This window comes from Podarcis pityusensis, assembly GCF_964106645.2.
Source record: "Podarcis pityusensis genome assembly, chromosome: 10".
NCBI lineage: Eukaryota > Metazoa > Chordata > Lepidosauria > Squamata > Lacertidae > Podarcis > Podarcis pityusensis.
Window position 1 is genome coordinate 43,941,689 of NC_138035.1, and position 27,432 is coordinate 43,969,120.

The 27,432-nt window shown below is 41.1% G+C and overlaps 3 protein-coding genes and 2 long non-coding RNA genes across 8 annotated transcripts; 2 read left to right on the forward strand and 3 right to left on the reverse strand.

The window, feature by feature from the left end:
• Positions 1 to 136: 136 nt before the first annotated feature.
• LOC308457413 lies at positions 137 to 3,428 on the forward strand. Of its 2 annotated transcripts, none has more exons than XR_013976894.1 (2): positions 137 to 233; positions 2,774 to 3,428. It is a non-coding gene; the product is annotated as an uncharacterized lncRNA (long non-coding RNA). The 2 variants fall into 2 exon arrangements; XR_013976895.1 differs by lacking the exon at positions 137 to 233 and adding an exon at positions 2,028 to 2,685.
• Positions 3,429 to 4,821: 1,393 nt separating this feature from the next.
• On the reverse strand, positions 4,822 to 10,693 carry LOC308457399 (GLIPR1-like protein 1). 2 transcript variants are annotated; one of them, XM_080971195.1, is made up of 6 exons: positions 10,437 to 10,693; positions 9,094 to 9,339; positions 6,889 to 6,941; positions 5,697 to 5,785; positions 5,209 to 5,241; positions 4,822 to 5,123 (listed from the first exon to the last, which is right to left on the reverse strand). In XM_080971195.1, exons 1-6 carry the CDS (start codon positions 10,617 to 10,619, stop codon positions 4,969 to 4,971), a joined length of 759 nt encoding a protein of 252 aa, XP_080827321.1. In that variant the 5' UTR covers positions 10,620 to 10,693; the 3' UTR covers positions 4,822 to 4,968. The 2 variants fall into 2 exon arrangements, with proteins under 2 accessions (XP_080827321.1, XP_080827320.1); XM_080971194.1 differs by lacking the exon at positions 6,889 to 6,941 and adding an exon at positions 7,428 to 7,534 and having other exon boundaries at positions 10,437 to 10,690.
• A 93-nt stretch (positions 10,694 to 10,786) lies between these two features.
• LOC308457396 (GLIPR1-like protein 1) lies at positions 10,787 to 19,090 on the reverse strand. Of its 2 annotated transcripts, none has more exons than XM_080971190.1 (6): positions 18,776 to 19,090; positions 16,770 to 17,015; positions 16,349 to 16,455; positions 14,174 to 14,256; positions 12,734 to 12,763; positions 10,787 to 11,073 (listed from the first exon to the last, which is right to left on the reverse strand). In XM_080971190.1, exons 1-6 carry the CDS (start codon positions 18,950 to 18,952, stop codon positions 10,844 to 10,846), a joined length of 873 nt encoding a protein of 290 aa, XP_080827316.1. In that variant the 5' UTR covers positions 18,953 to 19,090; the 3' UTR covers positions 10,787 to 10,843. The 2 variants fall into 2 exon arrangements, with proteins under 2 accessions (XP_080827316.1, XP_080827317.1); XM_080971191.1 differs by lacking the exon at positions 10,787 to 11,073 and adding an exon at positions 12,289 to 12,647.
• Positions 19,091 to 19,185: 95 nt separating this feature from the next.
• Positions 19,186 to 25,606, forward strand: CCDC107 (coiled-coil domain containing 107). Its single transcript, XM_080971187.1, has 6 exons — positions 19,186 to 19,717; positions 20,892 to 21,097; positions 22,523 to 22,589; positions 23,260 to 23,350; positions 24,428 to 24,537; positions 25,077 to 25,606. The coding sequence occupies exons 1-6, from the start codon at positions 19,564 to 19,566 to the stop codon at positions 25,364 to 25,366; spliced, it is 918 nt and encodes a 305-aa protein (XP_080827313.1). The 5' UTR covers positions 19,186 to 19,563; the 3' UTR covers positions 25,367 to 25,606.
• Positions 23,702 to 27,268, reverse strand: LOC308457412. The gene is made up of 2 exons (XR_013976893.1): positions 27,134 to 27,268; positions 23,702 to 24,306 (listed from the first exon to the last, which is right to left on the reverse strand). It is a non-coding gene; the product is annotated as an uncharacterized lncRNA (long non-coding RNA).
• Between the last annotated feature and the right edge of the window lie 164 nt (positions 27,269 to 27,432).

The following is a 27,432-nucleotide window of genomic DNA, read 5'->3' on the forward strand; positions in this document are numbered from 1 at the left end:
GGAGCCTGGATGATTAAACGGCTAGAACTTTGCGCGCGCACTGCCTGCGTTCAAGCGCCACTTTTAGCGCGCGCGTGGCGCACGGTTCTTCCTCCTCCCCCGCTCCCGCCCGTTCTAAGTCCGTTACTGTATGTATCCCTGCCATATCCAGAGCGCGCTGACTTGCATCAGCGCCGCAAGGTGGGGCAGCCCCACTAGGAAGCGTCCGGGAAACACAGGAAGGAGGCTATGAGGTCATAGAATCGTAGAATTGTAGAGTAGGAAGTGGAAGGGACCCCTAGAAGTCATCTAGTCCAACCCCTTGCAATGCCCGTTTGGGTGCAGCGACATCTAACTTTGTTTAGGGGAGGCGTTCCGCGTGGTTCCCAGTTACTTTGGCAAGCAGTCTGAGGAGAAGCGGGGTCCTACGATGAGCATTTATATTTTTTTATAAAATCCTTACCGTTGGGAAAAGTGCAGTTGGACATCTCAGTGCTGCTGCTGCTATTATTTATTATTATTGTTAAACCAAAGCCGGGAGACAGGTCAAGACAGCGAAGGCTTCATTTGAGTCAGAATCCAACTTTGGGCTATGAAATGATACCAAAGTGGAGAGGATCTCTGAAAATGTATTTTTCTTTTTAACAGATAATACCTCTAATGGTGATATCCACCATGGTGTTTTGGGCTCTAACAATTTCCGATGTCTTCCCCAGACTTTATATAACGAATTTCTGATAACATGATTTAAAAATTCTTTATGTACAGCTACTTTATGGTACGCTAAATAGGCATGCCAGCTGAATCTATTGTTCCATCCCTCGAGATCCAAAACATCAGTTTTCTAGCATGATCCTGTAGCCGTATCGGCTCAAGAACAGGCATTCGGCTGACCTAGCAACAATTGCAGGAGGCAGCTCCCCAAATTGGAGCAAGCATCCAATGAAAGGATAGTGGCCCATTTGGGATGAGCCTGGAAAGGCTGTCCAAATTAAGAGGGGGGAATGAAGGAGGAGAGCACAGGTTAGGATACCCTAAAACCTGTGTAAGTCACACCCCCCCAACCAGGCCTCAAAGCCTCAAGCAGTTTTCAAATTGCACTTTTTCTCTAAGGCTAAAAAGCATTTAGCTAAGCATCTTGCTATCTTGCTCTGCATGTATGTTTCCCAGGCTAGTTGGCCTTGCTAACCAGATTGCAACTTTCTTTCCGGGGACTGTGCCACTAGAGCAAGAGAAAAGAAACATATCTTGGACACGCAAGGCTTCTCATCCCCCTTTCCTGGGAAGAGTCCAGTGTGGTGTGGTGGTTAAGAGTGGTAGTCTCGTAATCTGGGGAACCGGGTTCGTGTCTCCGCTCCTCCTCATGCAGCTGCTGGGTGACCTTGGGCTTGTCACACTTCTTTGAAGTCTCTCAGCCCCACTCACCTCACAGAGTGTTTGTTGTGGGGGAGGAAGAGACTCCTTAAAGGGAGTGAAAGGCGGGATATCAAATCCAAACTCTTCTTCTTCTTCCAAAAGAGTCCCAAGACAGGAGCTTTCTGTTCATGCTCAGGGGAACTCATGGGGCAGGACTTTTGAAGAGGAGGAGAAAGGGGAGGGAACTGGAAGGGGAATATATGCTCTGTGCAAATGGCTGTGAACTCGTGCTTGTTTGTGAGTTATCCCACTTGCTCCTTCTACCAGCCCGGATGGTAGAAATAAAGCTTTTTCTCCGAAACTAATTCTTGAGTGTCTGTTGACTCCCATTTCCCTCTCCCGGGTGCATTACTTTTTCCCACCCGAGGGCAAAGCCTCATAAGGCTACAATCCATTCTTGGATCCAGCACAAACATGCAGCTTCATAATAAGTTCTCAAATCAGGGAGCCCAAACTTACCTCTTTCTTTCTTATCTGTTTCTTATCTGTTAATAATTTGTATTTAATAAGTGGCTTTCTGCCTTGCCATACAAATTTCGTCAAGTCCGATTTCCATTTGTTGAAGCTTTCTACTTTGCCTATTATGGGAATCATTTGAAACAGAAACAGTAATTTTGGTAAGAGATTCATTTTTATTACTGATATTCTGCCCCATTATGTTAATTTCAGTTTTGTCCAAATTTCCATATCACTTTTTACTGCAGTCCATTTTTTTTGTAATTATCCTCAAATAGATTTATATTTTTCATTGTAATCTCTATTCCCAAGCATTTGACTTTTTTTACTATTTCTAGGCCGAATTTTCTTACTATTTCTGTTTTCTCCTGATTTCCTGTATCTATTCCTTTTGTGACATGTATTTTAGATTGTAAGTCTGAGGGCAGGGACTGTCTTATTGACATATGTAAGCCATTCTGGGAGTCTTTTTGGCTGAAGAGTAAAACAATGATTTAAATAATTTATAAATTATAACATTAAAACTGGTTTGCAGAAAGCTGAAGCAAAGTAGCTGAAAAAATAGGTTTTGTGTGTTTTTGTGCACCAAAATGAGCTTGAAAAAAATGAAATAATAAATGTTTCTATTTCTCTCCAATAACAGAAAATAGTCTCCCAACCCAAAAGCCTATGGTTTTACAAAGTCTATAGCAACTTGCCTTTTCATATTTACTCTTTCTCATTTGCAATTGAAGTGTAGTTTTAATTCAAGATGGATGAAACAGACTTCTAAAATCTGGTTAATTGGTACAGCAAACTGCACTTGCCTATTTACAAATATTTCAAACGTGCCAGGTAATTTTTATAACTGTATCAAAATATTAACTTTAAAACTGTTCAAGTATACATTTTTTATCAAATCTAAAATTCTCTTTTGCAATAGGTGATACCTTGATAGCTCTGGATTATCAACTTCTGGCTTGCTTTGTGGGAACAAAAGACAGTACCAGAAAATGCGCTACCCCCAACAGATACAAACTACAGTACTAGCAGTATGAAGTAGAAATGAAAGAGGGTTATGCAAGGATTCTCAAAAAGCAGCGGAAAAGATAGCAAACAGCAGTCAACCTCACAAGTGTCCAGGAAAAATGGCTGAGGAAAAGATAATGAACTGGAAACTATACCAATTCTATTTCCTAAAAGTACTATGCTAAGACAAGGCCTACTGGGGAAAGCAAGATATATAGAAAGCAGCACTATCTGGACTGTATACTGCTTTCATAAATAGCATACTGCCTTGATTCAAAGAACAAAATCAACATAGTAGAGACAAATTCCCATAGGTGGATCAACTATACCAGATTTTCAAAATCTTACTGGATGGGAGGGAAAGACCACATCTAGTAATCAGTATCACACAGAGAACCTCATGCACATTTCCATGCGGAAAGCTTTCTGCAAATTTATGTGCACAGCCTTCTTTTTAAAGCTGCTTACTCAGTCTCTAGAGTCTGAGCATCCAGCCACTTGTTCAGTATCTGTTGGTGAACTGTTTTCTCCACCAGGGAAATGCAAAATAAAATATTTTTAAAGAGGAAGGACAACACGGAACAGTTCAAAGATCTTTCATGCTTTCACTTCACTTTTTATACATGCCTGATTTTGTATAGCTCTTTCAAAAGATACCTGCAGTTCTGAAACTACTATATACTCAGTTCCACTGACCTAAAAAGGATTGCTCTTCTTATAAAAAGAATTTAAGAATTACAACCTAAGATATGGTTAGGTTACCAGATTTCTCTCAGTGAATCTGGGGACACTTTTTTTTTTTTTAAAGCTGAGTAGCAACAGGGAATCAGTAGTGGGGCAATGGCATGCCGCCTGCCCATGACTCCCAAGCCTTCCCTGATCTCCTGCCCCCTTCCCCCTTTGTTTTGACAGATCAGGGGAGGTGCAGGAGTTGCGGGCAGGCAGCTGTTGCCCAATTTTTTAAAAACTGCGCACTTATGTTTTGTAGGGTGCAAAAGAAGGCCTTTGCACCTTGCCTGGCAGAGAAACCATGCGCCTTTAGCCCCTCCTGGAAAACGGCGGTCTGCCCGCGACTCCTGAGCCTCCCCCGATCTGTCAAAACAAAGGGGGAAGGGGGCAGGAGATCTGTACCAACAGACGTCCCCGGTTCACCTTTGGCAGTGGCGGCGGCAGCGAGCAGCTCCTGAAGCCAGCCAGAGCCAACTGCGCTACCAGATTGGCTCCAGGCTGCTGAGGCTGCCACGTTTCCCGGGGACAGATTTGCAAATCTGGGGACATTCCGGGGACGGAATCTGTCCAGGACAGATTTGTAAATCTGGGGATGTCTGGTAACCTTAACCTAAGACAGCCAGCAATCTGGATGCAGAATCATAATACTAAAGTCAAAGAGATCCATGGAACCATGTAAGCCTTATTGCAAAAGTTTGTGAAAGTTTCATATTTTGTTGTTAGAACAACTTAATTTTTCTTTTTTGTATAAATCTCTTCAATAATAAATACCTTTCTTAAAAAGCATTAATAGCTTAAGAATCAAACAAACTTTATCTTAGTGCGCACCCATTCCATTGTGTAATTTTATCATTAACTTATTTTAGCAGAAACAAAACCTGGCTAGCTAACAATCACAGGACTCAGCTACTTAGCAATAATAACTGTCTCAAGCTTCTATTCCACAGCATTTTTAAAAAATCATATTAAATTTATAAAAGCATGTATAAAACTAAAGTAGAACACTAAAAATTGTCGGTTCGTGATTTTGGAAGAAGAAAAAAGGACTCGTGTATAGCTTAATCATGTCAAATAATTAAGCTTATTTTAATATGCTTGATCTTTATTTTTTACATGGTATTTAACATACAAGATATGACCATATATTTTATATTATATTAATATCTTACAGATTTAAAAATGTTCACAATGAATCAATATGAAACAGAACTTTTTACAATTTTGAAAAAAAAACAAAATATGATATGAAGCAATAAAACAAGCCAAATTTAGTTTTACAATATAAAACACAAGAAAATAATATTAGCATTTGTGTTAATGTGCTCTGTTAGCTAAGATACTCAAAGAAAATGGTTGTGTGTTTTATGTGCATATTGGAGATTAATGTTTTAAATTTAAACCTGGATAACGTAATTTTAAGTAGTAAACAACTGCAAATGCTACAAACATTAATAATGGCCTTAAAACTGCAACAGCAATACAGGATTCATCACAGGTAATGTGGAAATCATACGGTGGATTCCATTGTTTATAATCTATATTTTAAAAAAAGAAGGTAATTTTTACTGAATGTGAATTTTGCTCTAAATTTAAACAACAAAATAAAAATGGAATACATACTCTCACTCCTTTCTTTATCACGTTCAGAATTTCCTGGAAAAGAGAGAAAATACATATAACAAGCAAAAGAAAGCTTTAAAAATGTTACTATTTTACCTTGGGTTTATTTTATTTTCTGTTATATAATGGAAGAGTATTTCCTCGAGTTACATACGCTTCAGGTTACATACACTTCAGGTTACAGACTCCGCTAACCCAGAAATAGTACCTCAGGTTAAGAACTTCGCTTCAGGATGAGAACAGAAATCGTGCAGTGGTGACGCAGCAGCAGCAGGAGGCCCCATTAGCTAAAGTGGTGTTTCAGGTTAAGAACAGACCTCCAGAACGAATTAAGTACTTAACCCGAGGTACCACTATACTGTATTTGTAGTTTTTAAAGGTACGCTGCAAGTCACTTATTTCCCCCCCCCCCAGATGTGTTAAGCAATATAGAAATTATCTAAATAAATACATTTTTTAAAAATAAGATAGTTTATCATCACACTTACTACAGAGTTGATTTTGACAAGTGTCTCCTTCTGGGCACTCGCTACATGAAGATCCTTTTTTATAAGGACGAACGCCCCGGTAATTGCCCCTAAAGAACAAAATATTATGTAACATTATGTATTCAGTACACAAAGCTAAATTGAAAATTAAAATGCAAGCTACTGGTCATATAATTAAAGATTTTAGATGTAATGAATAAGTTGTCTAGGTCTGGGGGTCAAATGCAGCCTTCCAGGCCTCTCCATCTGGTCCTTGAAATTTTCCAAGGGCCTCATCAGCCCTACTCTGTACTCTTGAATGATTTTTCTGGCTGTAATGAATCCTTGAACTGTGATCATGCCTCTTACTTATGGTGATGGTGACGGGTGTTTGTCTGGCTTTTGTCTGGATGGAAGCCTACTGTACAAAGGTAAAAGTCACATCCATTATTCTTCCTATTTTTGTCTCTGGCCCTAACCGTCACTGTCATACAGTTCCCGTAAAATTGTCTGAGAGGGAATGCAGTCCTAGCTATAAAGGCATCAACACACAAGACCAAATATCACAGTGGAGTATGTTGAGCTGGAAGAGGTGACAAGTCTTTGAATGTGAAGGAATGTGACTTACACAGAATAGAGCTGCCAAATATATTTAGGTATTATGCCTAGTTCATACACACCATTGCTTTTGGTCACTACTATCTGGATCTCATACAGAGAATACTGAAGTGGTCCAAGTCACCCTGGTAACTGCTCAAATGAGTGGTATACATTGTGAAGTTATTTACTGTAAATTACCTTATCACCATTCACACTATTCACTTGAACACTCTTGCAAGGGTCAGCTAGCTATAGAAACACCTGCGCTTGAACAAAGGTTAAAGCTTTCCGAAATAATCTTAAGGAAACAGATGTAAGGGATCGATTCTTTCATTTGATCAGATACAAATGACTTGTGTTTGATGCTGTCAATGTCCTGACAAACAGACATGTCTCAAAATTGTACTTTTGTGTTATAAAAATCAACAGTAGCAATAAAGAAAAGCAAGACATACATCTGTAAACAATGGTGGATTTGTTAATGTTTCAGGACAAGCCAGACATGCTTAAAAAGGGACCACTCTAACCAGAATGGAAGCAGGCAGTTGGCATTTAAAATCAAAAGGCTGACTGACCAGTTTTTATAAGGAATATCCAGTTCAGGACAGCTCACCTCCCAGGAATGATGAAAAACTTTATGAACGTCCAAATGGGAATGGACTGGAGCTAGGAATTGTACAGGGGAAGTACAGGGGAACATGACAGCAATTCAGAGGACAAAGCACATTAGGGCAAAATGCAGATGCCAAAGACATTTGGAGAGAGACACCATGTATAAAGATACATATATGCTAATGCTGGAAGGCTCTGACTTCAGAGGGCTGTCAGCACAATCTAGCTGATGTCCCGCACAATGACGCCTGCTGAATTTTATGTCCCAACCTGCTATGTGTGGTAGCAGTGCTACTCCTGCCTTCTTTTCACCTGCAGGCCCCATTTGTTGTTTGGAGAAGATTTGAAACCCCTGGTGAAAAGTTGTCCAAAAAAAAGCTTATAAAGACGTTTGATGTCATATGTACTGTCCTGTGATGGCAGCGGAGGGGAACCTCCACCTAACAGGCCTGATTTCCTCCAAATCACCTGTAGCTGCCCATCACATGAATTTTAGACTGTTAAGTGTCAACACAATCTCTTTAGCATTTGTTAACTTACGCTGGAGCATAATTGCACACGAAATGCAAAACATTTCTATCTCCATCTGCCGCTCGAGAGCAGTAAACAATAGCACAGCCAACCTTGTAAGAATCAGCCCAAACAACCTGGAAAGGATATGTTTTATTATATAAGATAAAAGTACAAGTTGTGTTAATAGTTACCATTTCTAACAATCAGCTTCTCTCCACATTCCTGCCCTCACTTGGCATTTGGCTACAGGCATCTTTATATTATATAAGAATTCAAAGCTTATATTCAAGTACCCTAATCTGGTTGGTCACTGTGAAAATGCTTAACTAGATGGGCCACGGGTGTTTGTCTTATGTTCTTAAAATATATATGTAAAATGGCGTATGATTTCTGCTCATCTTGAGCAATGGAAATACAGTATAATATCTAAAATTAAGTATTCATTGCTCATTCATTGCTCAAGGTGAGCAACTGTGTTGATCATTGCCTGTGCCAGGGAAATACATAACCAAAATATCTGTGAGGATAAAACAATGGTTGTTCAATATAAAGCAACAGAACACTACCCCCAATTAAATATTTAATTATTATTGATTTGATTCAATTGATAGAGAAGGATGCTACAAACTCAGTATGTTGTGTTACAAAGAAACATTTGTTAGGAAATATCATGGCCTACCAAACTTCAACAGATCCACACACTAATTTTTAATGTTTTGTTTTAGTATAATAGCATGGCTATTGAATAAAACACCTTTGGGTTTCCAGGCCTAGTTGTCAGTAATTTGTGCTGACAGCTTAGCAATTATTTCTACTGAATTTGGGCTGTTACAGTTGTTAATCAGCATTATCATACTGCTTTGTGCAACTTTAACAAACAAGGCATACAAAAGTACTACAAACATACGTTTAATATTTATTTTGGAGTTGTTTGTCTGCCTTGTGTCATGACCAAGGGGGTCATTTCTTTGTAAATTATACCTTTGTTGCTTTTTGTATGGGTAAACTACACACCTGCAAAGAGCAGAACAGGACATTAAAAGAAGGGCTGTCTTAAGACAATTTGCCTTTAAGAACTTTGTTGCCATGCATAAGCCCTGCAACGTTTAGTGCTGGCCCATTGCTAGTAGCTCAGAGTTTCTATAGATATCAGAACTTCTAGCAATTCAAAAAACCCTACAGAACTGAAACTGAAGTGGGGACCTTTTCCGAAAGTTGTCAATTAATTAATTTCAAGCATTCAATGCATTTTATAAGCAAGCAGTTTCTATTGTGATGGTAGGAATATGATTATTTCACAAAGTATGATTACAGAGGTCACTTCCAGACGGCCTGTTTAATGAATATTCAACCTGGTTTGTTTGAAGATTTGATAGTGTTGGCTATTTAATTAGCATTCATCCTGATTTATTTGTGGAGAGATTATTAGACAGCATGGTGTGAAGCAAATTTTATGCCTCACTTTCCAAGTCATTTCCCCATCACTTTTCTGATTGTAAAAAGTCCTGTTTTTTGGGGAAGCAGGTTTGTTTTGCAAGAGCTCCAAATTAACTTTAATTGCACAGCTTGAATTTGCCAGGATGTGACTGAATCACATCAAAATATGACAGTCTGGAAGCACTCAGAGTCTCAAATTATTCAAGTTCTTTAGGTTTTGATTAAAAGTTTCTAAGTAGATGAGGATGAAACTTACCTGAGTATAATGACCACATACTTTGGAACATTTGTGGTCATCATAGGTATAGTATCTTACTTCACTGTTAAATGCATTAATGGCAGCAGCAGCATTAAATGGTTGGCTGGAGGCAGATCCCCGCCATACATTTTCTCCAAATGGCTGATATTTAGTTTCAGGGTGGACTTTTCTGTTTGGATTATGTCCAAAAATACATTTCCGTCCCCATGCTCTCGCTATTTTAGCTAAACCTAGATCAAAACTCTGCAAAACAGAAAAGTATCACGCACACAGCTTTTAATAACATTTCCCACTTCTAATGGATAACACGTCTTCAGTCTCACTAAAACAAACAAGTTCTGCCCCCTTTTAATTGTTTAGTTATGTTTTTAGATGGTTTTATTGAATGTGCTTAATTGGTTTTAATGTTAGTCACTTTGCCTTCCCTTTGTCTCTCACACTGGTAGATCCTTTACTTAAATATTACTCACTGGCACCAGTAAGTATAATTCCTGCCGGGCTTTTAAAGAACCAGCTATCTATTCTCATTCTACCATGTGAATTACGCATACAGCTTTCAGAGGCGGGTCAAAGGGCGTTAACGCCAAAATAAAAGAAAATCACCAGTGACTATTTTCAGCCTCGAGCTGCTGCGGTTACTTCGCAATCTGAGGCAGAAAACCTCCTTCATCTCTTCCCAGATATAACCACCACAATTAGCTGCCTGAGACTTAGTTACTGGAGAGGTGTGCATGCACACGAAAGCTCATAGTAAGAACAAACTTAGCTGGCGGGTGGCGCTGTGGGTTAAACCACAGAGCCTAGCACTTGCCGATCAGAAGGTCGGTGGTTCGAATCCCCGCAAAGGGGTGAGCTCCCGTTGCTCGGTCCCTGCTCCTGCCAACCTAGAAGTTTGAAAGCACGTCAAAGTGCAAGCAGATAAATAGGTACCGCTCCGGCGGGAAAGTAAACGGCGTTTCCATGCGCTGCTCTGGTTCGCCAGAAGCGGCTTAGTCATGCTGGCCACATGACCCGGAAGCTGTACGCCGGCTCCCTTGGCCAATAAAGCGAGATGAGCGCCGCAACCCCAGAGTCGGCCAGGACTGGACCTAATGGTCAGGGGTCCCTTTACCTTTTAAGGTGCTACTGAAAGGAACTTTTTTGTTGTTGTTCTGCCTGAGACCATCATCTTACAATGCCCAAAGGCGTGACCTGAAGGATCTGCCTTTTTAAAGCGGAGGCAAGGAGCCCTCCGGAAGAAAAGGTGGCGGCGGGTTCAGTGGGAAGTTCCTTCTCCTAAGCGGCCAGCTGGAAGCGAGGGCTCTCCTTTCCTCCTCCCACCCCGCGCCCGGGACACCCACCATGTACAGCATGTTGGAAGCGGGGGGCTGGACTTCGCTGCGGTGCTTGTTGTGCGCGTTGATATACTCGTCGATGAAGGTCTTGTTGGTGATTTCGGGATAGGTGGCGAATTTCTGCGCGCCGCGCACACCCTCGACGGCGAGCAGCCCCAACACGACGGCGCACGGCCAGAAGCGCCTCATGGCTGCGGCGAGGAGTTAGGGACGCGCGCGGAGAGACCGTTGCTCCCTAACGGCCTCAGGCGGCGCTACTACCTCCGGCCCCCGTGCCGAACCCCCGCCCTCCACTTCGAACGCTTCCGCCGTTCCTTTGCTTGGTTGTGACCCCACCGGCTGCAGAGCTCCACCTGCACGGACGAGACTCGCACCGAGATGTTAAGTGCGGAGCTCAGAAACCTCTTGCTGCTTTAAACAGCACCAGCCAGTCTCGAGGCTCTACTGTACCTCCATCTCCGGAAATTCTCTTTCCCGGTTTGTGCACTGGGCCTCTTCCCGCTCTCCTCTCTTTTTAAAGGGGACATTTGCGGGTCCTTTTCTATCTCTCCTCTCTGTCTCCCCCGCCATTTCAGTCCATACATATGCGAATTGGCTACTGTGGTTGTGTTAAATCCATCTGAACTGTGGTTCAGCTGAAATGCTGCGGGGGAAGTGGGTACTCTTTACTGGCGAATCCCAAGCAATTCCATTCAAAAGCTACTTGAGCCTAAGTCATGCTTTCAGTGCTGGTCTTCATCAGCTGGACTCTTATCAGGTCTTTATATATTTTTTAAGTGTTTTTCAGGTGGCTATGACAGAATGCTGCAGTCACAGATGAATTCAGAGAATTCGGACAGCAAAACCTGCCAAAGCATCCAAAAAAGGATTGCAATGGAGGAGTTGAACTTGAAGACTCAGCGCAGTGGAATAGTAAATCCTTTGCTTTAATACTCATGCTCTTGGTGTGGGGAGCATTTGTTGTTCAGTCAACATGTGCAACATGTACAACTCCCATTACCCCTGAGCACAGGTCCTGGTAGGGAAGGATGATGGGAGTTGTAGTCCAACAACAGCTGGAGACCCAAGTTTGGGAAACCCTGGACTAGAAGGTAGCCAGTGCTCCACTCTGTCTCCACTCCTCCCCAAGAGAAACACATTCAAATAAATTAAAAGTTTAAAACTAGACTTTGAAAAGAGACATTGCTAAAAGAGAGAAAGCATTTTTGATCTACCTTAATATACATCCAAAATTGTGCTGTTATAAGGAGATCTAAGTGGAAGGAGTTTACATCTTGTTATGGATATTATATACAGAATAATTTTTTTACATAATTTATATCCTGCACTTTCAACATAAATTCATGGCCCCAGGGCGGCTAACAGTACTAAACTATTTTTAAAAACCCTTCAATTTAACAACTGATAATAATAAAGTTACAACAACTAAAGCAGCCACAGCCCATTCAAATAGACAGTAAAATCAAACTCTTTTAAGTTAAAATGTTTATACTAGCAGTCTTTGAAAGCCTGGGAAAACAAATATTTTCCCTGTTGCTGAAATGGTATTAAACGCAATTTCCAGGCAGGCTTCCTTGGGGACAACCTTCCAAAGATGGGAAGCCACCACAGAATACTCCCTCATATAGTGTAATACATATTGAATAGAACTGGAGGTAAGAGTGAGTGGAGAAATGTATGTGCATCTGCAGCAGCACAACTGAACGCCTTAATTTGCCCCAGCTGCAACAAAATTGGTCTTTCCCACATAGGTCTTTACAGCCACACCAGGTGATGCAACCTTCCAACAGCTTGACCTCACCCCCAAAGGCACACTGCCAACCAATTTAATACACTTAATTTTTATTTGTACAAAATATTCAAGATAACCATATATTTTATTTTAAATTTATCTTTCCAGTTTAAAAATATTTAATATTACATTAATATGTAACAGGTAAATTTATACAGTTTGAGAAAACACAAAATAACATGTGAAACAATGCAGCAAAGCAAATCTACTTTAATATAAAATGCAGGAATATAATGTTTATCATTCATGTAAATATGCTTAGTAACCTACCCTAGTATTAAAAACTAAACCTGGATAATGGAGTTTTAAGATGTAAACAGCTACAAATGCTACAAACATTAATAATGGCCTTAAAACTGCAACAGCGATGCAGAAGTCATCACATATAAACTTGAATTTAGAGGTTGGATGCCATCGTGAATAGCCTATTTTTTAAAAAATAAAAAAGTTTCACTGAATTTGAATTTTGTTCTTTAAGTAAATTAAAGTATAAAACAAATGTAATACATACGGTTGTTTACTTTTTCGCGTGCAGAATTTCCTGCAAAAGGGAAATAGTTGTAACAAGTGAAAAAAGGCTTAAAAAATGTTAGCATTTTGCTATGAGTTTTTATTTTCAGCCATATGACAGGAAACGTGAAAGCATTTCCATTAAATTTCAGCATCCAAAATGTACAGTGATTTATTTGATAAATACCTGGTAAGTTGAAAGCCCCCCTCCTTACCCCAAGTCTATTAGGTTTTAAGTTAAGAGTAAGGTGAGTAACCAATTTTAATAACAAAATTACAGTGAAATTCTGCTACCACCACTGTCCGCCAATACTGATGACTTGAAGGCTCAGACTGTAGTCTACCTGCTGTCCTGCCTATAACCTTTTTTCTATAATCTGGAAGCTGAAAGGAAGAAGGTACAGTCATACCTCGAGTTAAATGTGCTTCTGGTTGAGCCCGTTCGAGTTGCGCTCCACGATAACCAGGAAGTAACGGAGTGCGTTACTTCCGGGTTTCACCGCTCGCGCATGCGCAGACGCTCAAAATGACGTCACACGCATGTGCGGTAGCGGCAAAATGTGACCCGTGCATGCACGCCGTTGCATCTTGCGTTCCATTCGGGATGCGAACGGGGCTCCGGAATGGATCCCGTTCGCATCTCGAGGTACCACTGTATTTTATTTGGTTTTCAGTAATACCTTGTCCAGAGGTACACGGTGGTGGCTACCACCACAATCATTAGACACCTTTCAAAACCACAGAGACATGGGCAAAGTACAGGTAATAACAGGCAATAATTTGTGTATGCAGTAACCAACAGATACGTAATAATTTTTGATGAGCTAGCAATAGGGAGCACTGTGTTTTCTCACTTATCTTTTGCTCTAATCAAAAGGAACTCTATGTATCCTTGCAATCATATACTTTTATAAGATATAGTCATGTGTAAAGCTTTAAACCTGAACACCAATTAATCAGTAAAATATCTGAATGTGATTTCTTGAATCATGAACAGAACTACTAATAAGTATAATGGAATGTTCCCTTTTGTTTCTCTACACTAGCTCAGTACTAGTATTGACAACAATATTTTAAGGACCACTTTTCAGGAATGACTGAAAATGCAGCTTTGTACTCTATAGCACCCAGAGACACTGACCTCCTATGAGATCCCTCTCAAAAGAACCTAGGTCACCTAGATTAAGGAAGGAAGCAACTGTTGTCTCTCTACTGCAACAGTGCACCAAAGCACAATTATTCCCCTTTTCCCAAAGGATTGACTGACATGGGACAAAGCAAAGAGGTGAATACCAGAACACTACTCACCTTTCCTGCGTTCCATGCCTTAAGCACATTAGAATGTCCTACTAGAGGTGATACAAATGGAACTCAAAAACCAACATATTTGATGGTTTAAATAATCTTTTTCATGAACATTTGCATCATTCACTATACTTACTACAGAGTCTATTTTGACACCTGTCTCCTGGGCAGTTACTACATGGCCTTCCTGGTTTATATGGTTTAATTCCAACTTCCATCCTGAAGAACAAAAGTTTATTAAAGTAATAACAAATTAAGTACACAAAGTTACTGAAAATTAAAATGAAGGCTATGATAAATATAATAAAAGTTACAGATGCTAACAAATTGTGAAGAGTGGACAACCTCAGTCCTGAGTGCTGAATGCATCCCTCTAATCCTTTCCTGGCTTTACAATTCTGCCTGGGCCACACTCCCTTCCAGCTTTGCACTGGCCGAAAGACTAAGAAATGTGGATATGAACAGGTTATAGAGACCTCTAGCTTTTCATGGCTGGCAGGAGAGACCAGTATGGTGCTGCAGACCTACCCTTCTGATACAGTACTGACATCACTGCCGCTTAAGAGGATGAAGCAAAGGCAAGATTGGGTTGTGAGGGAACAGCAGTGGAGTAAATCCGGTGTTTTTGCTGGTGCACCCATTTAACCAAAATCTTGCTGCTGCCCTGTCAAAGTGCCAGTGTCACCAGTATTGGCTCTGCAACACTGATCTATTTGCTTGGGTCTCTCTTGGTCACTGGAACATGGCCTACTGTGCAAAGGTAAATGTTTCATCTACTGCCGTGCCCTCTTTTGCCTCTGGCCCCACTCACTGTAGGTATAATGCCCTAGAAGTTCACCTGTGAGCGAGTGCAGCCCTCATGTAGGGGGTTGGATTGGTGACCTACAAGGTTTGTGTAGTAAAGTTGCAAAAGGGTATCTGTGGTATTATTATTTATTAACTTTAGTCGCTTGTTACCTAAAGGTCTCCAAGTGACTTGCAATACTGTTAAAAACACAAAAAATGGTCTCCTGTAGTAGTCAAAACTACAAAAAGTGCCATTGTAAAAAAATTATTTTAATCTAAGTTTTCATGGACCAGAGCCCACTTCTTGGGTGCATGAAGCTGATTTGGTGATTCTCCTGGAATGTCAGGTATTTCGCCAGCACCTGGTACATGATTATTTAAGCGGAGATACTGAGGACTGAACCAAGAAGCTTCTTCATAGAAGGATGCATTTTATGACCGATGGCTCCTCCCTGTTAAGGAGACAACACACTACTTTTCTGTCTATAAGACTCCCCCATCTATAAGACGCCCCCTATTTTTGGGGACTCAAATTTAAGAAAATGGGGGGGGGGGGATGGCTCAGAGTTGTTGAGTGACAGCCAATTGCAAACAGACCCTTCCCCAGCAAAAAATTTCTTACCCGACTGAGAAAAGCTGTCCACTGGCAATCACGCGTGTCCCAAAACAGCAGCCACCAATCATGGCAGCGACAGCCAATCAACAGCAGTGTTTGCTGCAGAAGCCAATCACCAACCCAATTAGAGAAGCAGCAGCCAATCCAAAGCAGCCCTTCTAGCAGCCAACAAACGTCGCTGACAAGGTCCTGCGTGCAGCTGCAGTCAGTCAGTCACCCATCCTCCCCATTCACTATCCTTGTATAAGACGAGGCATGTTTTTGAACATAATTTTAGAGTAAAAAAACCTCATCTTATACATGGAAGAGTACGGTACTTACAATAGAATAAAATTTTAAACTACAGTTGTAACAGAACTAAAATTGTGAATGTCTTTTTAATCACATTTTGTATGTCTAACCATTTGGATAACAGAAATAATTATTAATCATAGAAATGGCTGGGAAACAGCAGTTGAGTATTCTGTTTGCTTTGCAATCAACAGTAAAAGTCGCAATACATACATACGGTACGAAAGCAATACAACCTCCTTTACACCAGGCTAGGGAGGTTTGGATTAGGCAAGGGTGTACCTTTGCCCAGCCCTACAGGCCTGTCAGCTTCCTTCTGGTTGCTGCCAGTGGGGTGATGCCTGTGGGGTTCCCACTGATAGCAGTTTTAAATGGGTGGGGAGGGACTGAGCTGCCACCTACACGCTGGCAGAGGCTGGCACAGTGATATGCCTGTCCTGTACTTTCTGTCCCAGTCATTGTGCATGGCAGAACTGCAGATGCACCAATGGCTCTGTAGCTCTGTAAAGAGCAGTTAAGATTGCTCCTTAATTCAACTGTGAATACTCATGCAATTCTGCAAGTTAGAACACTTTGTGTAAACACAAGTTTGGATCTCTTTAACATTCATTAACTTACGATGGACCATAATTGCATACAAATGTCGCACTATTCCTCCTTCCATCTTGTGATTGACGACAGAGGATAACAGCACAGCCAACTTTATAAGTATTAGCCCAAACAACCTGGAAAAAAGTAGATTATATAATATAAACTACGTTATGTAATATTCAGTTTCTCTTCAGACTCCTCCTCTCTTTATTGTCATTTGGCTAAAGGTACCTTCATGTTTTATGTTAGTATTCAATCATCCTGGTTGACATGTAAATGGAATACTATTTCTGTTAATTTGGGGGTGAGAACTGTTAAATCTTTGGTGTCTGATTAAGATCTGTATTCATTATTTGCATGTGCCAGGAAAATGTCTAACCTTAAGGTGCTTCTGTTTCTGAAGATACAAAAATGGTTGACAATCTGACCAGTGAAAAATACAACTTACCTGAAGATAATGTCTACATATCATTTCACATGTGTTGCTGCTGTAGTTGTAGTATATTACTTCATCATGAAATACTGAAATAGGAATAGCAGGATCAAATGGTCTACTTCTGGCAGGTGTCCTGTACATATTTTCTCCAAACGGCCTAAATGCATATTCAGGGTGAATATTCTTAACTGGGTTATATTCAAATATGCATTTCTTTCCCCATTCTCTGGCTATTTTAGCTAAGGCGAGATCAAATGTCTGCAAAATACAAAAGTATCACACACAGCTATTAATTATTTTTGTTATACAGCTCTAGTAAATGTAATGATGTCACATTTTCAGTTCAGTCAAAATTCAGATTACAAGTCTTTCTTTCTGTTTTGTACTGAGCTGAATCCTAGAACAATAGGATCCAGAATGTAGCAGTCTGATTGGTCTGCAGGAGCCACCCAATCCAGCTCCAGGTGGAAGTGAATCTGCGACCTGATTGGCCTGCAGAAGCAGCCAATCAGGCTTCTTGAAGAAGTGAATCTGCAACCTGATTGGCCTACAGGAGCAGCCCGGAATTAGCCAATCACATGGGGCCCATTGTGAAAATAATGTATATATAGCTAGACGTTTTGGGGAAAATTTCATTCATTGCTACTACGAGCTGAATAAAGAGCATAAAATTCACACTCGACTCCGAGTATATTTCACTTTCAATACCTTTTCCACCCAGCTCTCAAACAATGTCTTCCTTTACACATAAAAAAAGACATATGGCACAGCCCTCATTGGTGGATTTGTAGTGCCTTAGCACAATCCTGGAATCAAAGTGAGGTAGGTGGAGCACATCACCAATGAATGACCTGGCAAGGGAAAACTGGTGGTTTAAAATAGCAGAAGTTAAAGTGAAGTGGAGATGAAGAGAACTGAGAGGAAAATAGTTTGAAAAATGACAGAGGTTTGAATAAAGCAGGGATGGAGGTGCACAAAGGAAAATGGCAGTTTTAAACAATGACCCTGCCCAGGTGGGAAATTAGCAGTTGAAACCAAGGTTTGAGTACAGTGATATTATTCACTTCTGTGTTCTACCCATCTCTGCTACTCTCTCACCGCCCTCGATACAGCCAACACTGGCTGCCTGAGGCAGGCACCCCCACTACCCCTCTTGTAGGGCAGCCATGGTTTGCTTCTCAAAAACATCCAATGTTCATTGACTGTCCTTAAGATGTAGTGGATGACAGTGGGAGTTTCTCCCTTTTAGGGCCCAAGGAGAAGCCAGGGGGAGGGGTTCGCCTTTCCAGCGGCACCGCAAATTGTCTCAGCTCCCTTCATGGGTGTAGCCAGGAATTATTTTTTGGGAGGGGCAGGCTTTATTTTTTTGGGTGGTGGTGGGGAACAGAACCGAGCTATTTGCGACACAATTGGTTGGAGTGAAGTATTCACATTTCCCCAGGGCCGGATTTAGGTGTGATGAGGCCCTCAGCTACTGAAGGTAATGGGGCCGTTTATATGTCCAGCTGTCCTTTGTCAACAACAAATTGTCACTGTTTTTTTGATGCTATATGGTAATTTATGGACCTAATAAGTTTCTAAAACCAGTGATATTTTAGGGAGCAGGCTAGCAGGTGCATTACTTACATCATAGGAGCCTACACAACACAAAACACTGTTGCTGTATGTAGGTTTTATTTAGTTTTTTATCATATATTTTGGAAATGTTTTTCCCCCTTTAAATTTTTGGGGGGCCCCCAAGAGAGCAGGGCCCTAAGCTGTAGCTCAGGCATAGGCAAACTTGGCCCTCCAGATGTTTTGGGACTACAACTCCCATCATCCCTGGCCACTGCTCCTGTTAGCTAGGGATGATGGGAGTTGTAGTACCAGAACATCCAGAGGGCGGAGCTTGCCTATGTTTGCTATATGTAGCTTGTTTAGCTTATAGGTAGATCCGGCACTGCCCGCTACCTGCACACGCACACCCCGGCTACGCCCTCGGCTCCCTTTCCTCCTTCCACCCCGCGCCGAGGACACACCATGTACAGCATGTTGGAAGCGGTGGGCTGGACTTTGGTGCGGAAGTTGTTGTGGGCGTCCACGTACTGACGGATAAAGTTCTGGCTAGTAATCTGGGGGTAGGCTTGGAAGTTCTGCTTGTCGGGCTCCTCGGGGACGACCAGCCCCAAGACGAGCCACGGCCACAACCGCCTCATGGCCACCGCGCCCTGACAGGAACGCGCGGGCCGGACGGAGAACGCAGCGACCGTTGCCCTAACGGTCTCCGCCTCCTGGCCCCGCCCCCCAAGCCGCCTCGGGATGATGTGTTCCCGCCCTCAGGAGGCGGAGGAAGGCTCCGGCCACTTCGGGCTCCGTTTCTATATAGGCAACCGGCAGAAGCCGCGCGGGTTTTCCCTCCGCTAAGTTTTCCTCAGAGAGCCGATTAGGCCCATTCGCGTCAATGGGTCTCTCCCGAGTTGAACTAGCTAACGTCGCTCTCTAATTTCCTATGAAGAGCGTCACGAAGGCAAAAGGCGCTTCGGGTTCCCGTGTCGCCTGGAGCCCGACAGGGGGCGCCAGAAAGGAAAAGCCGAGGCGTCGCGGGGCCGGAAGTCGCCCTTCCCACGTTAATGGTTTCTTCGCCCAACTTCCCTCGCTCCTGCGCTGCTGACTCTCGCTCTCCCCAGGCGTCTTGCCGGTGGACGGACCCGACACGAGCCGCTCGACGATTCCCGGCTGGCCCAGGGCTGTTTGCCGCCCTCCGTTTCTCCTTTTGGCCGTTTCCTCCGCTGCTGCCGTTCTTGCTGTTCCTTTCCCCGCTGCCGCCATGGTGCTGTCGTCGGTGCAGCAGGTGTTCATCTCCGTCTTGCTGGTGCTCTGCGTTTTCGTGGTGATGCCGAGGATGTTCGGCGGAAGCGGCAGGTCCCCGCGGGGGGCCAAGGCCTCCCCTGGTCGCCACGATCCCCATCAGCAGCGCCACGGTATATGGGGTGGGCCACCTTCCCCTTCCCATCCCTGCAGTCCGGTTATAGAGGGAAACAAGGGAGCTTCATAGCGAACGGTGTTTTTCTTTCAACAGGGTCCTTTTTCCAAGCAATCTTAAGTCCCGCCCCATTTTAAAATTTTTTTTTTTGCCGCAAAGGTATGGGTGATACTGAAGGAGAAAGGTGATGCTGGGCATTAACTGTCATCGGTGTCATTTATGTTATGTGTGCTATGAAACAGCTCCAACTTTTGCATGTTGCCTTCCCCCTTTAACTCATTAATTATTTCTTCTTTTTCTTTTTGGAATAATAGTATTTTGAGTTGTAGTATTGAATTAGTCCCAAGGGAGGTGAAAAACTGGTGTTTTCTGCGTTTTATGCATACTGGGAAAGAACTTCTAGGGCAGAATGAGAAAAAACCCACTTTTGTTTCTATGTTCTTAAAATTGATAAAGTCTTGGAAGATCAATATTCTCAAGGGGGAAACCTGGCTAACTTCCTTTTGGCCTAAAATCAAGAAAATTAGAAATTAAAATTTCAGCCATTCTTATAGCAGCATTAGGTATGTCTCTCTAGTTCAGATTTAAGCTATCCTATTTTTATTTATTTATTTTTTTGGCCTTTAATATACTAGTAGGCTCCATACTTCTCTTGTTATTCTGCCAGTGTGTCAGAGCTGTGGGGAATGGGGAATGTGTTTTGTGCTTTAACTGAATGTTGCTCATAACTTGCTTTATTTGTTTATACTTTAATGTTGCTTTTCCATTGTAACATGGCTAAAGTATAGCAGTCTTTCAAGCTCCAGCATGACATAAAATCAAACAAAATGTCAACATATAGCACAAAATAAAATTAAAACATTCCCAGCCAATTCCTGTGTCTGATGTGACTTTGACCGCAGAGCTCCATCTGCAAAGAGGAGACTCATAAGAGTTTTTAAGAGGGGCTAATTTTAAGTGTGGAGTGGAGAAGCCTCTTGTCATGTTCATTAGCATCAGCCAATCTCACACTATCACATTGAGACTGTACCTGGAATTGCTTTCCACAGTGAAGCTGATTTCTCCATGCTGCAGAACAATTCTCTTCTTCACAGACTTGAGTGCTTTCATATTTTTTTATTTCAGTCTGTTTGTATGTGCATGTATGTATATATGTATTATTTGTTTTTCAGGTGGATCTGAGAGAATCTTGCAGTCACAGATGAATTCAGAGGGTTCTGAAAGCAAAACATACCAAAGCATCCAACAAATGAGAAATGCAATGGAGAAAGAGATCAAGACTGAGCGGACTAGAGGGAATGGCAAAGACTTTGCTTTAACACTCATGCCCTTGTATGCTGTTGGTGTGGGTGTATTTGCTTTATACAAGTTCTTAAAGGTAACTATTAGCAAGAGAATTTATGATCCACGTAGTTGTACAGAACTGGGATTTTTTCAGTCATGTGTGTAATGATAATGCCACTACCATGCCCCACTCCCAAACAACTTTGGAACAATGCAGGAAAAGGTGATGATAATGATGCCTCTGCGCATAGCTTTTAGAACAGTCTCTGTTCTGACTCAAAGCAGAAACAAGACAAGATTTGCTCACTGCGAGAGGTGAAGTTACAGGGAACCAGGCAGAGGGCCCTCTCGGTAGTGGCGTTGGCCCTGTGGAACGTCCTCCCATCAGATGTCAAAGGAATAAACAACTATCTGACGTTTAGAAGACATCTGAAGGCAGCCCTGTTTAGGGAAGTTTTTAATGACTGATGTTTTAATGTATTTTTAATCTTTTGTTGGAAGCCACCCAGAGTGGCTGGGTGATCCCAGCCAGATGGGCGGGGTAGAAATAAATTATTATTATTATTATTATTTATTATTATTAGGATGCCACATCCTCCCCTCACCATCATATTCAGCTGAGACCCTCAAGTAGCTTCCTGCTCTATGCTCCAGCAGGCAACAAAACAAACATAGCAGGAAGCACAACCCCTGCCTAGACAAATGATTGACTCCAAAAAGGAGAGGAGAAGTCAACAGCAAAGCCAATTGGAGTTGGAGGTGGTTGGGCCTGCATCACAGGAAAGGGTGTCTACAGATAGGCAGTCACCTAGTCTGATAGTGGAAGTGGAAACGATAACCAAGTGGAGAAGTGTATTTCTCCAGCAACACTTGAAATATGCATTGGCATACTAGGTTCTCCACCACAACAGGTTTGCAACCTGGTCATAAATATATGTATTTCCAGTATTGGAGCCCTTTGCTTTCTCAGGAAAGAATGAAATATAAATGCCTTAGGCTGGACTTGTAAATGCTCTTATAGTCCAATAAATGTGGTTAGGAGTATAAGCAAAAACTGTGTCTCCCAAAGGTTCTTCTATTAGAAAGGCTTTTGTGATATTACAGAAATACCTGTGTTGTATACAGAATTCAGATGACAAAAGGCAGTAGTGGGAATTTTAATCATTCTTAGGATTGTATCTGAAATAAATTATACTAAAATCGGTATGACTAAATCAGGAAAACTGAACTGTAAGTTAAAGCATTATGACTAGGAAGGGGCTAGTCTTCAGCCTAGTTCAACTGGAAACTTTGGATTGAAGCTGGTTTTGTCATAGTGAAGTCAGTGAGAATAAAGAGGCTGAAACATAAAGTAAGCAGATGGGGAAATATGTTTTGGATTACACTATATTTCCAAGGTAAAGTATTATTACCTGCCTCGTGTCTTCACATTAATCTAAATGAGTGAAACATTTTCTTGAGGTTTAGTTATTTTCAATATTAAAAGCTTTTGTGGTAAATTTTGTTTACTCTTTCATAGATGAAATCTCAAGAGGAAAGCTTATCCAAGCAAGAAAAAACTACAGAAGTTAAGACAAAAGAAACAGGTAGAAGTTGATTCAGAAATCTCTGGCTAGAGATCTTTATCATACAGTTTGCATATAGTAGTTCAGGCAACCACACCTCAGCTTAAGAAGCTTGATATATTTTTTCTACAGCCCTTCTGTTCCCCTGTTTGTGTAAGCAGCAATCAAATTGGTGGAATTGTATAATCTTAATTGCTTTTTGGGCTGCTGTTTTACGAGTCGAGTGCATTCATGAAAATGCATTCCACTCACTGCTTACTGATAGTTATGGCAAAGCTACTTTGTATCATTATTCCTTAGCACAGACTACAGCAATCTACTTTGGAGAACAGAATTCTTGCGAGTATTGATAATGTATGTATTTGGTTTTTAGAAAAAATGTCTGTCAGATCAAATGCTGCTCATTTAATCAAATAAGTGAAGCTGTTTTTTCCTAGCCATTTTGCTGGTAAAATGACCTTTTCAAATTTTCTCTGCATTGTATTATTTATAATGCAATCCCAATCATGTTTATCCTGAAGTAAATTCAGTAACACTTGGTTTTTTTTACTATAAAAATAGGTTTAGGATTACAGCCCTTGAATGCTTTAGTTCAGTTCCATAGCTCCTCTGGAAAAGTAGAAAAATAGATTATTGGTTTTTAAATACCTATTAGCAACACTGCTTTAAAAGTATTTGTTCTCACTTGTAGAACGCCAGCTTATGGAGTTGGAGCAACATCTAGCACAGACAGAGAAAATGTTAAATTCTTTATTGAATCAGTTAGATCCACTTTCAAGCTGGTGAGTATTTTGGTGGGGATTTGATTTAGTAATATTTCAGCTCTTGAGGCAATTGTGAGTTGGTAAATGTGATTAAACATCACAAGAATATTAGCATGTGAATTGTTGTGCTGTCTCCATATTTTCTGCATTAACAATAATTGACAATATATTAAAAAAATTACTGGAACAATCTTTACATTCCCTTCCTAGACCCTAAATAGCATTTTGGTAATGTAGGCTACACAAGACTAGATGAGTAATTCAGATTTCAAGGTGCCAATATTAAGTTTTCTTCATCCAGGCTTTTCATGCATTTGGAGTATTTATAGGTCTGAATATTTTATGATTGAAAAATAAATTACACCAGTATCACTTGAACGACCCATTTAAACATTTATTAGACTAATAGTGGTAGATACGTAGATGAGAGTTTGAGTATATCTTGGATCTCTTCTTTTGCATGTGTCTTGAGCAATATTACATGGGTCCATTTATTGGCTTCTGCCCACATCATGGCAGATGCAGTTAGGTTTTGTGCCTGTATTATCAAAACAGTGTGGTGTAGCGGTTAAGAGTGGTAGATTCGTAATCTGGGGAACCGGGTTCGTGTCTCCGCTCCTCCACATGCAGCTGCTGGGTGACCTTGGGCTAGTCACACTTCTTTGAAGTCTCTCAGCCCCACTCACCTCACAGGGTGTTTTTTGTGGGGGAGGAAGGGAAAGGAGAGTGTTAGCCGCTTTGAGACTCCTTCGGGTAGTGATAAAGCGGGATATCAAATCCAAACTCCTCTTCTTCTTCTTCTTCTTCTTCTTCTTCTTCTTTGCACTTGCCAATTTGTGTCCTGTAGTTTTAATCTGGATTGCAGAATCCGGACAGCAGGAAAATTCCTGTTGCTTCCTTGATGTGATGAAAGGTGGTCCCTAGTGACTGGCATAGTTGAAAGATGGTTCCACAGCCTGTCTGATTCTTAAGTGCTGCCATAAGAATATATCACTGAGAGTTTTCTTATAAGAGGGCTAGAAAAAGTATTTTGGTGGCATATTAACAGCTGCTCTCTATTACTACCTGCTGACTTTTCAATTAATTTCATGTCAGCATTAATGCCTTGGCTTCGGAACAGAAAGATGAAATTATGGTACAGCTTGAGTCCATTAGGAAGCTGATGAAAGAAAGTGGATTGGACAAATCGACAATGAAACCAGAAGGTACTTTTATCTTTAGTATGTTAAAATGACACTGTAACCCCTGCTTGAGACTCTATATATCTATATATTTGTTTAAGCTACAGAACAAAAGAAACATTACTTATGATTTAATAGACAAGTTACAGAACTGTATACAGTGGTACCTTGGGTTACATACGCTTCAGGTCACAGACTCCACTAACCCAGAAATATTACCTTGGGTTAAGAACTTGCTTCAGGATGAGAGCAGAAATCGTGCAGCGGCGGCGCAGCGGCAGCAGGAGGCCCTATTAGCTAAAGTGGTGCTTCAGGTTAAGAACAGTTTCAGGTTAAGAATGGACCTCCAGAACGAATTAAGTACTTAACCCGAGGTACCACTGTACTTTAATGTAGTGTATACTGCCATCTATAATAAAGCTGGTTGCTCATTTGCAATTTTCTGATAGCAGCTTTGTTTTAATTATTATACAGACAGTGGACTTAATTATAATTTTAAATCTTCCATTTTCTTCCCTCCCCTCTTTTATTTATTTATTTATTATTATTATTTTGAAATTCAGATGTTAACCACACGTGCCAAGAGAGGCTTGAAGATCTTATTCAGTCATTCATTTCACATCCTGAGGCAGAGATGGGTGAGGGTGATAATGAAAACTGTGGGCATAAAGAGCTATTTGAAGATATTGAGGAACACTGTGATGAAGAGGTGCATAAGCACTATGATCATGAGTTCTTGCTTAGTCCAATGGAAGACCCAAAGAAGATGGAAGATGATGAAGTAATTGATCAAGAAACAGCAGAACCAGAGACTGGGTTAAGACGACGTATTAAAAATGAATTAGGTAGATAAGTTATATTTAAAAACTTGTGATGAATTATTGCACATATTATAATGCACTTTTAAATTATTATGGAACAGGTTCACATTTGCTGCAATATGCATTGAAACAATATATTTATGAAACTTTTCTATGTATTCTATATAAAGGTATTTCTGTATATATTACCCTAAAAGCTCTATATAGTATTCCACTACACTGTAAAGATGCAATGTATTTTTTACAACTATTAAAGTCAAGGAATGGTAACAGATTATGTTGTATACATTTTTTTCCAATTTCTTACTTTTAAAGTCTACATGTTTCACATGAATGTCTCCACAGAAAGGATTGTGTACGGAGCCCCCGGTCGTCTCACGGACTATTGACCCGTACACCACTAATCCGCTGCCACCAACCAAGTCCTCCCTGGTAAAATCACTTCCGTCTCAGTCACTTTTCAATTAATAAAGAAGTGTATTTTATTTCAGACATAAACAAAACTTTTACAGCATACCAAACGGTGTTCCTCTTTACTTTCTTAGTCTTATGTTCCTCTATCTCTGCTACCTCCCCCACACTCAAGGACCAACTGCCCTAACTATCTCTCTATTACCAACTGCCTTTCCCAACCAGCCAACCCATGAAATCCAACCAACTACCCACCTACAACTCCCAACGAATTCCTCCCAGAACTAGTTTTATAGACCCACTGACTCCACCCCCCAGGGTCCTGTCTGTGCAACCTATTTAACTATTTCCCCTCCAGCACTCTCTCATATATGTTAATGTCACAAGGATTTGGAGCAAATACTGTGTACTGACAAGCAGTGAGTCGTGTTTTGTTTTTGTTTTTTTACTTTTGTTCTGAAACAATTGAAATACTCTGGACAGTTTATATAATTCACTGTGGAAAGGTACTGTACTGGGATAGTTTAGTTGGTAGAGCATGAGCCTCATGTTGGGTGAAAGATTCCTGCATTGCAGGGAGTTGGTCCCTTCCAACTCTATAATTCTATGATTCTGTTACCTCAATCTTAATAATTTTTGCCAGCCTTCCTGAAAATTGTATAGAGCAGCAGAAGTATTGAAAAACTGACTAGCTAACAATAGTGAAATGTAATAACTTACCTGATGAGGTGTCATATAACTCATATTAGGTGTAAGTGGACAAAAACAGATGAAAAATGTTCCCTAAGTTTGAAATTTGAGGACAAATATTTCTTACTTATTTGATCCCTGCAAATACTATGAAGACAGAATTCTATGACAGATGTTTTTAAATAGGGCTTCAATAGGATTGAAGAAGTATTAATCATAAGTGGTTTTACGTATGAGGACATAATAATAATCTTTTCCTTAGCAGGTCTTAAAATCAGGTAAATGCATCCTTAGATGAGCAACCAAACATGACATATTACACTGTGTCATGATTTATTGACCAGAAATAAAGCTATCTTTGAATTCACACTTGGGTATTCTACATACAGTAAACTTAATTTCAAAATACTGTATCCATTACCGAGAGCAGCATAAAATACATTATGAGGGGGAAAACTTTTGTCAGGATAGAAAAACCTGACACGGATTGCCCTGCAGCCTGGGTGTCGGAAAAAAATATATGGTTCCATCTTACAACACCACGCTTGCTTGGGTTCATGAGCCAAATAGTAGTTTCTTGCATTAGGAGAAAGCTGGCCCGTGCAGGAACTTTATAAAAACACACAAACCAGGGCCGCTCGCTGTAACAGGTGGGCAGCTTAAGGCAATCATAGTAGCAAAAGTTGGCTCCTATATACCTCGTAATCCGATTTGTGGAATTGCCCCCCGGAACTTGACCTGAGCACCGCGATGTTGTTATGGTAGCAGCGTATGGAGTAGAGAGGTTGTTGCAACGGTGGCCTTTAGTAGTCGCCCCTCCTTCCCGCTTGTAGGTATGCCTGGTAAAAAAAAGTGCGCAAGCTCCAGGTGAGGCCACATTTTGACAAATGCAACGCTCTCTCTGCGATTATAGGGGGAAGGTCGGTGGGTGGGTGCCCGCTTCCCTACCCCCCCCCCGCTCTCTCTGCGCCCCTCTCAGGGCAGCACCAGCTGCTCT

Coding starts and splice junctions, on each gene's coding strand:
- LOC308457399 (XM_080971194.1), bottom strand. CDS start 10,619: ATGAGGCGCTTCTGGCCGTGCGCCGTCGTGTTGGGGCTGCTCGCCGTC. Junction 5,242..5,696: donor TTGTCAAAATCAACTCTGTA/GTAAGTGTGATG, acceptor TCTCTTTTCCAG/GAAATTCTGAACGTGATAAA. Junction 5,124..5,208: donor TGATAAAGAAAGGAGTGAGA/GTATGTATTCCA, acceptor TTTAAAATATAG/ATTATAAACAATGGAATCCA.
- LOC308457396 (XM_080971190.1), bottom strand. CDS start 18,952: ATGAGGCGGTTGTGGCCGTGGCTCGTCTTGGGGCTGGTCGTCCCCGAG. Junction 16,456..16,769: donor TATGTAGACATTATCTTCAG/GTAAGTTGTATT, acceptor ACTTTTTTCCAG/GTTGTTTGGGCTAATACTTA. Junction 12,764..14,173: donor GTGTCAAAATAGACTCTGTA/GTAAGTATAGTG, acceptor TCCCTTTTGCAG/GAAATTCTGCACGCGAAAAA.
- CCDC107 (XM_080971187.1), top strand. CDS start 19,564: ATGGTGCTGTCGTCGGTGCAGCAGGTGTTCATCTCCGTCTTGCTGGTG. Junction 21,098..22,522: donor CTTTATACAAGTTCTTAAAG/GTAACTATTAGC, acceptor ACTCTTTCATAG/ATGAAATCTCAAGAGGAAAG. Junction 24,538..25,076: donor ATCGACAATGAAACCAGAAG/GTACTTTTATCT, acceptor TTTGAAATTCAG/ATGTTAACCACACGTGCCAA.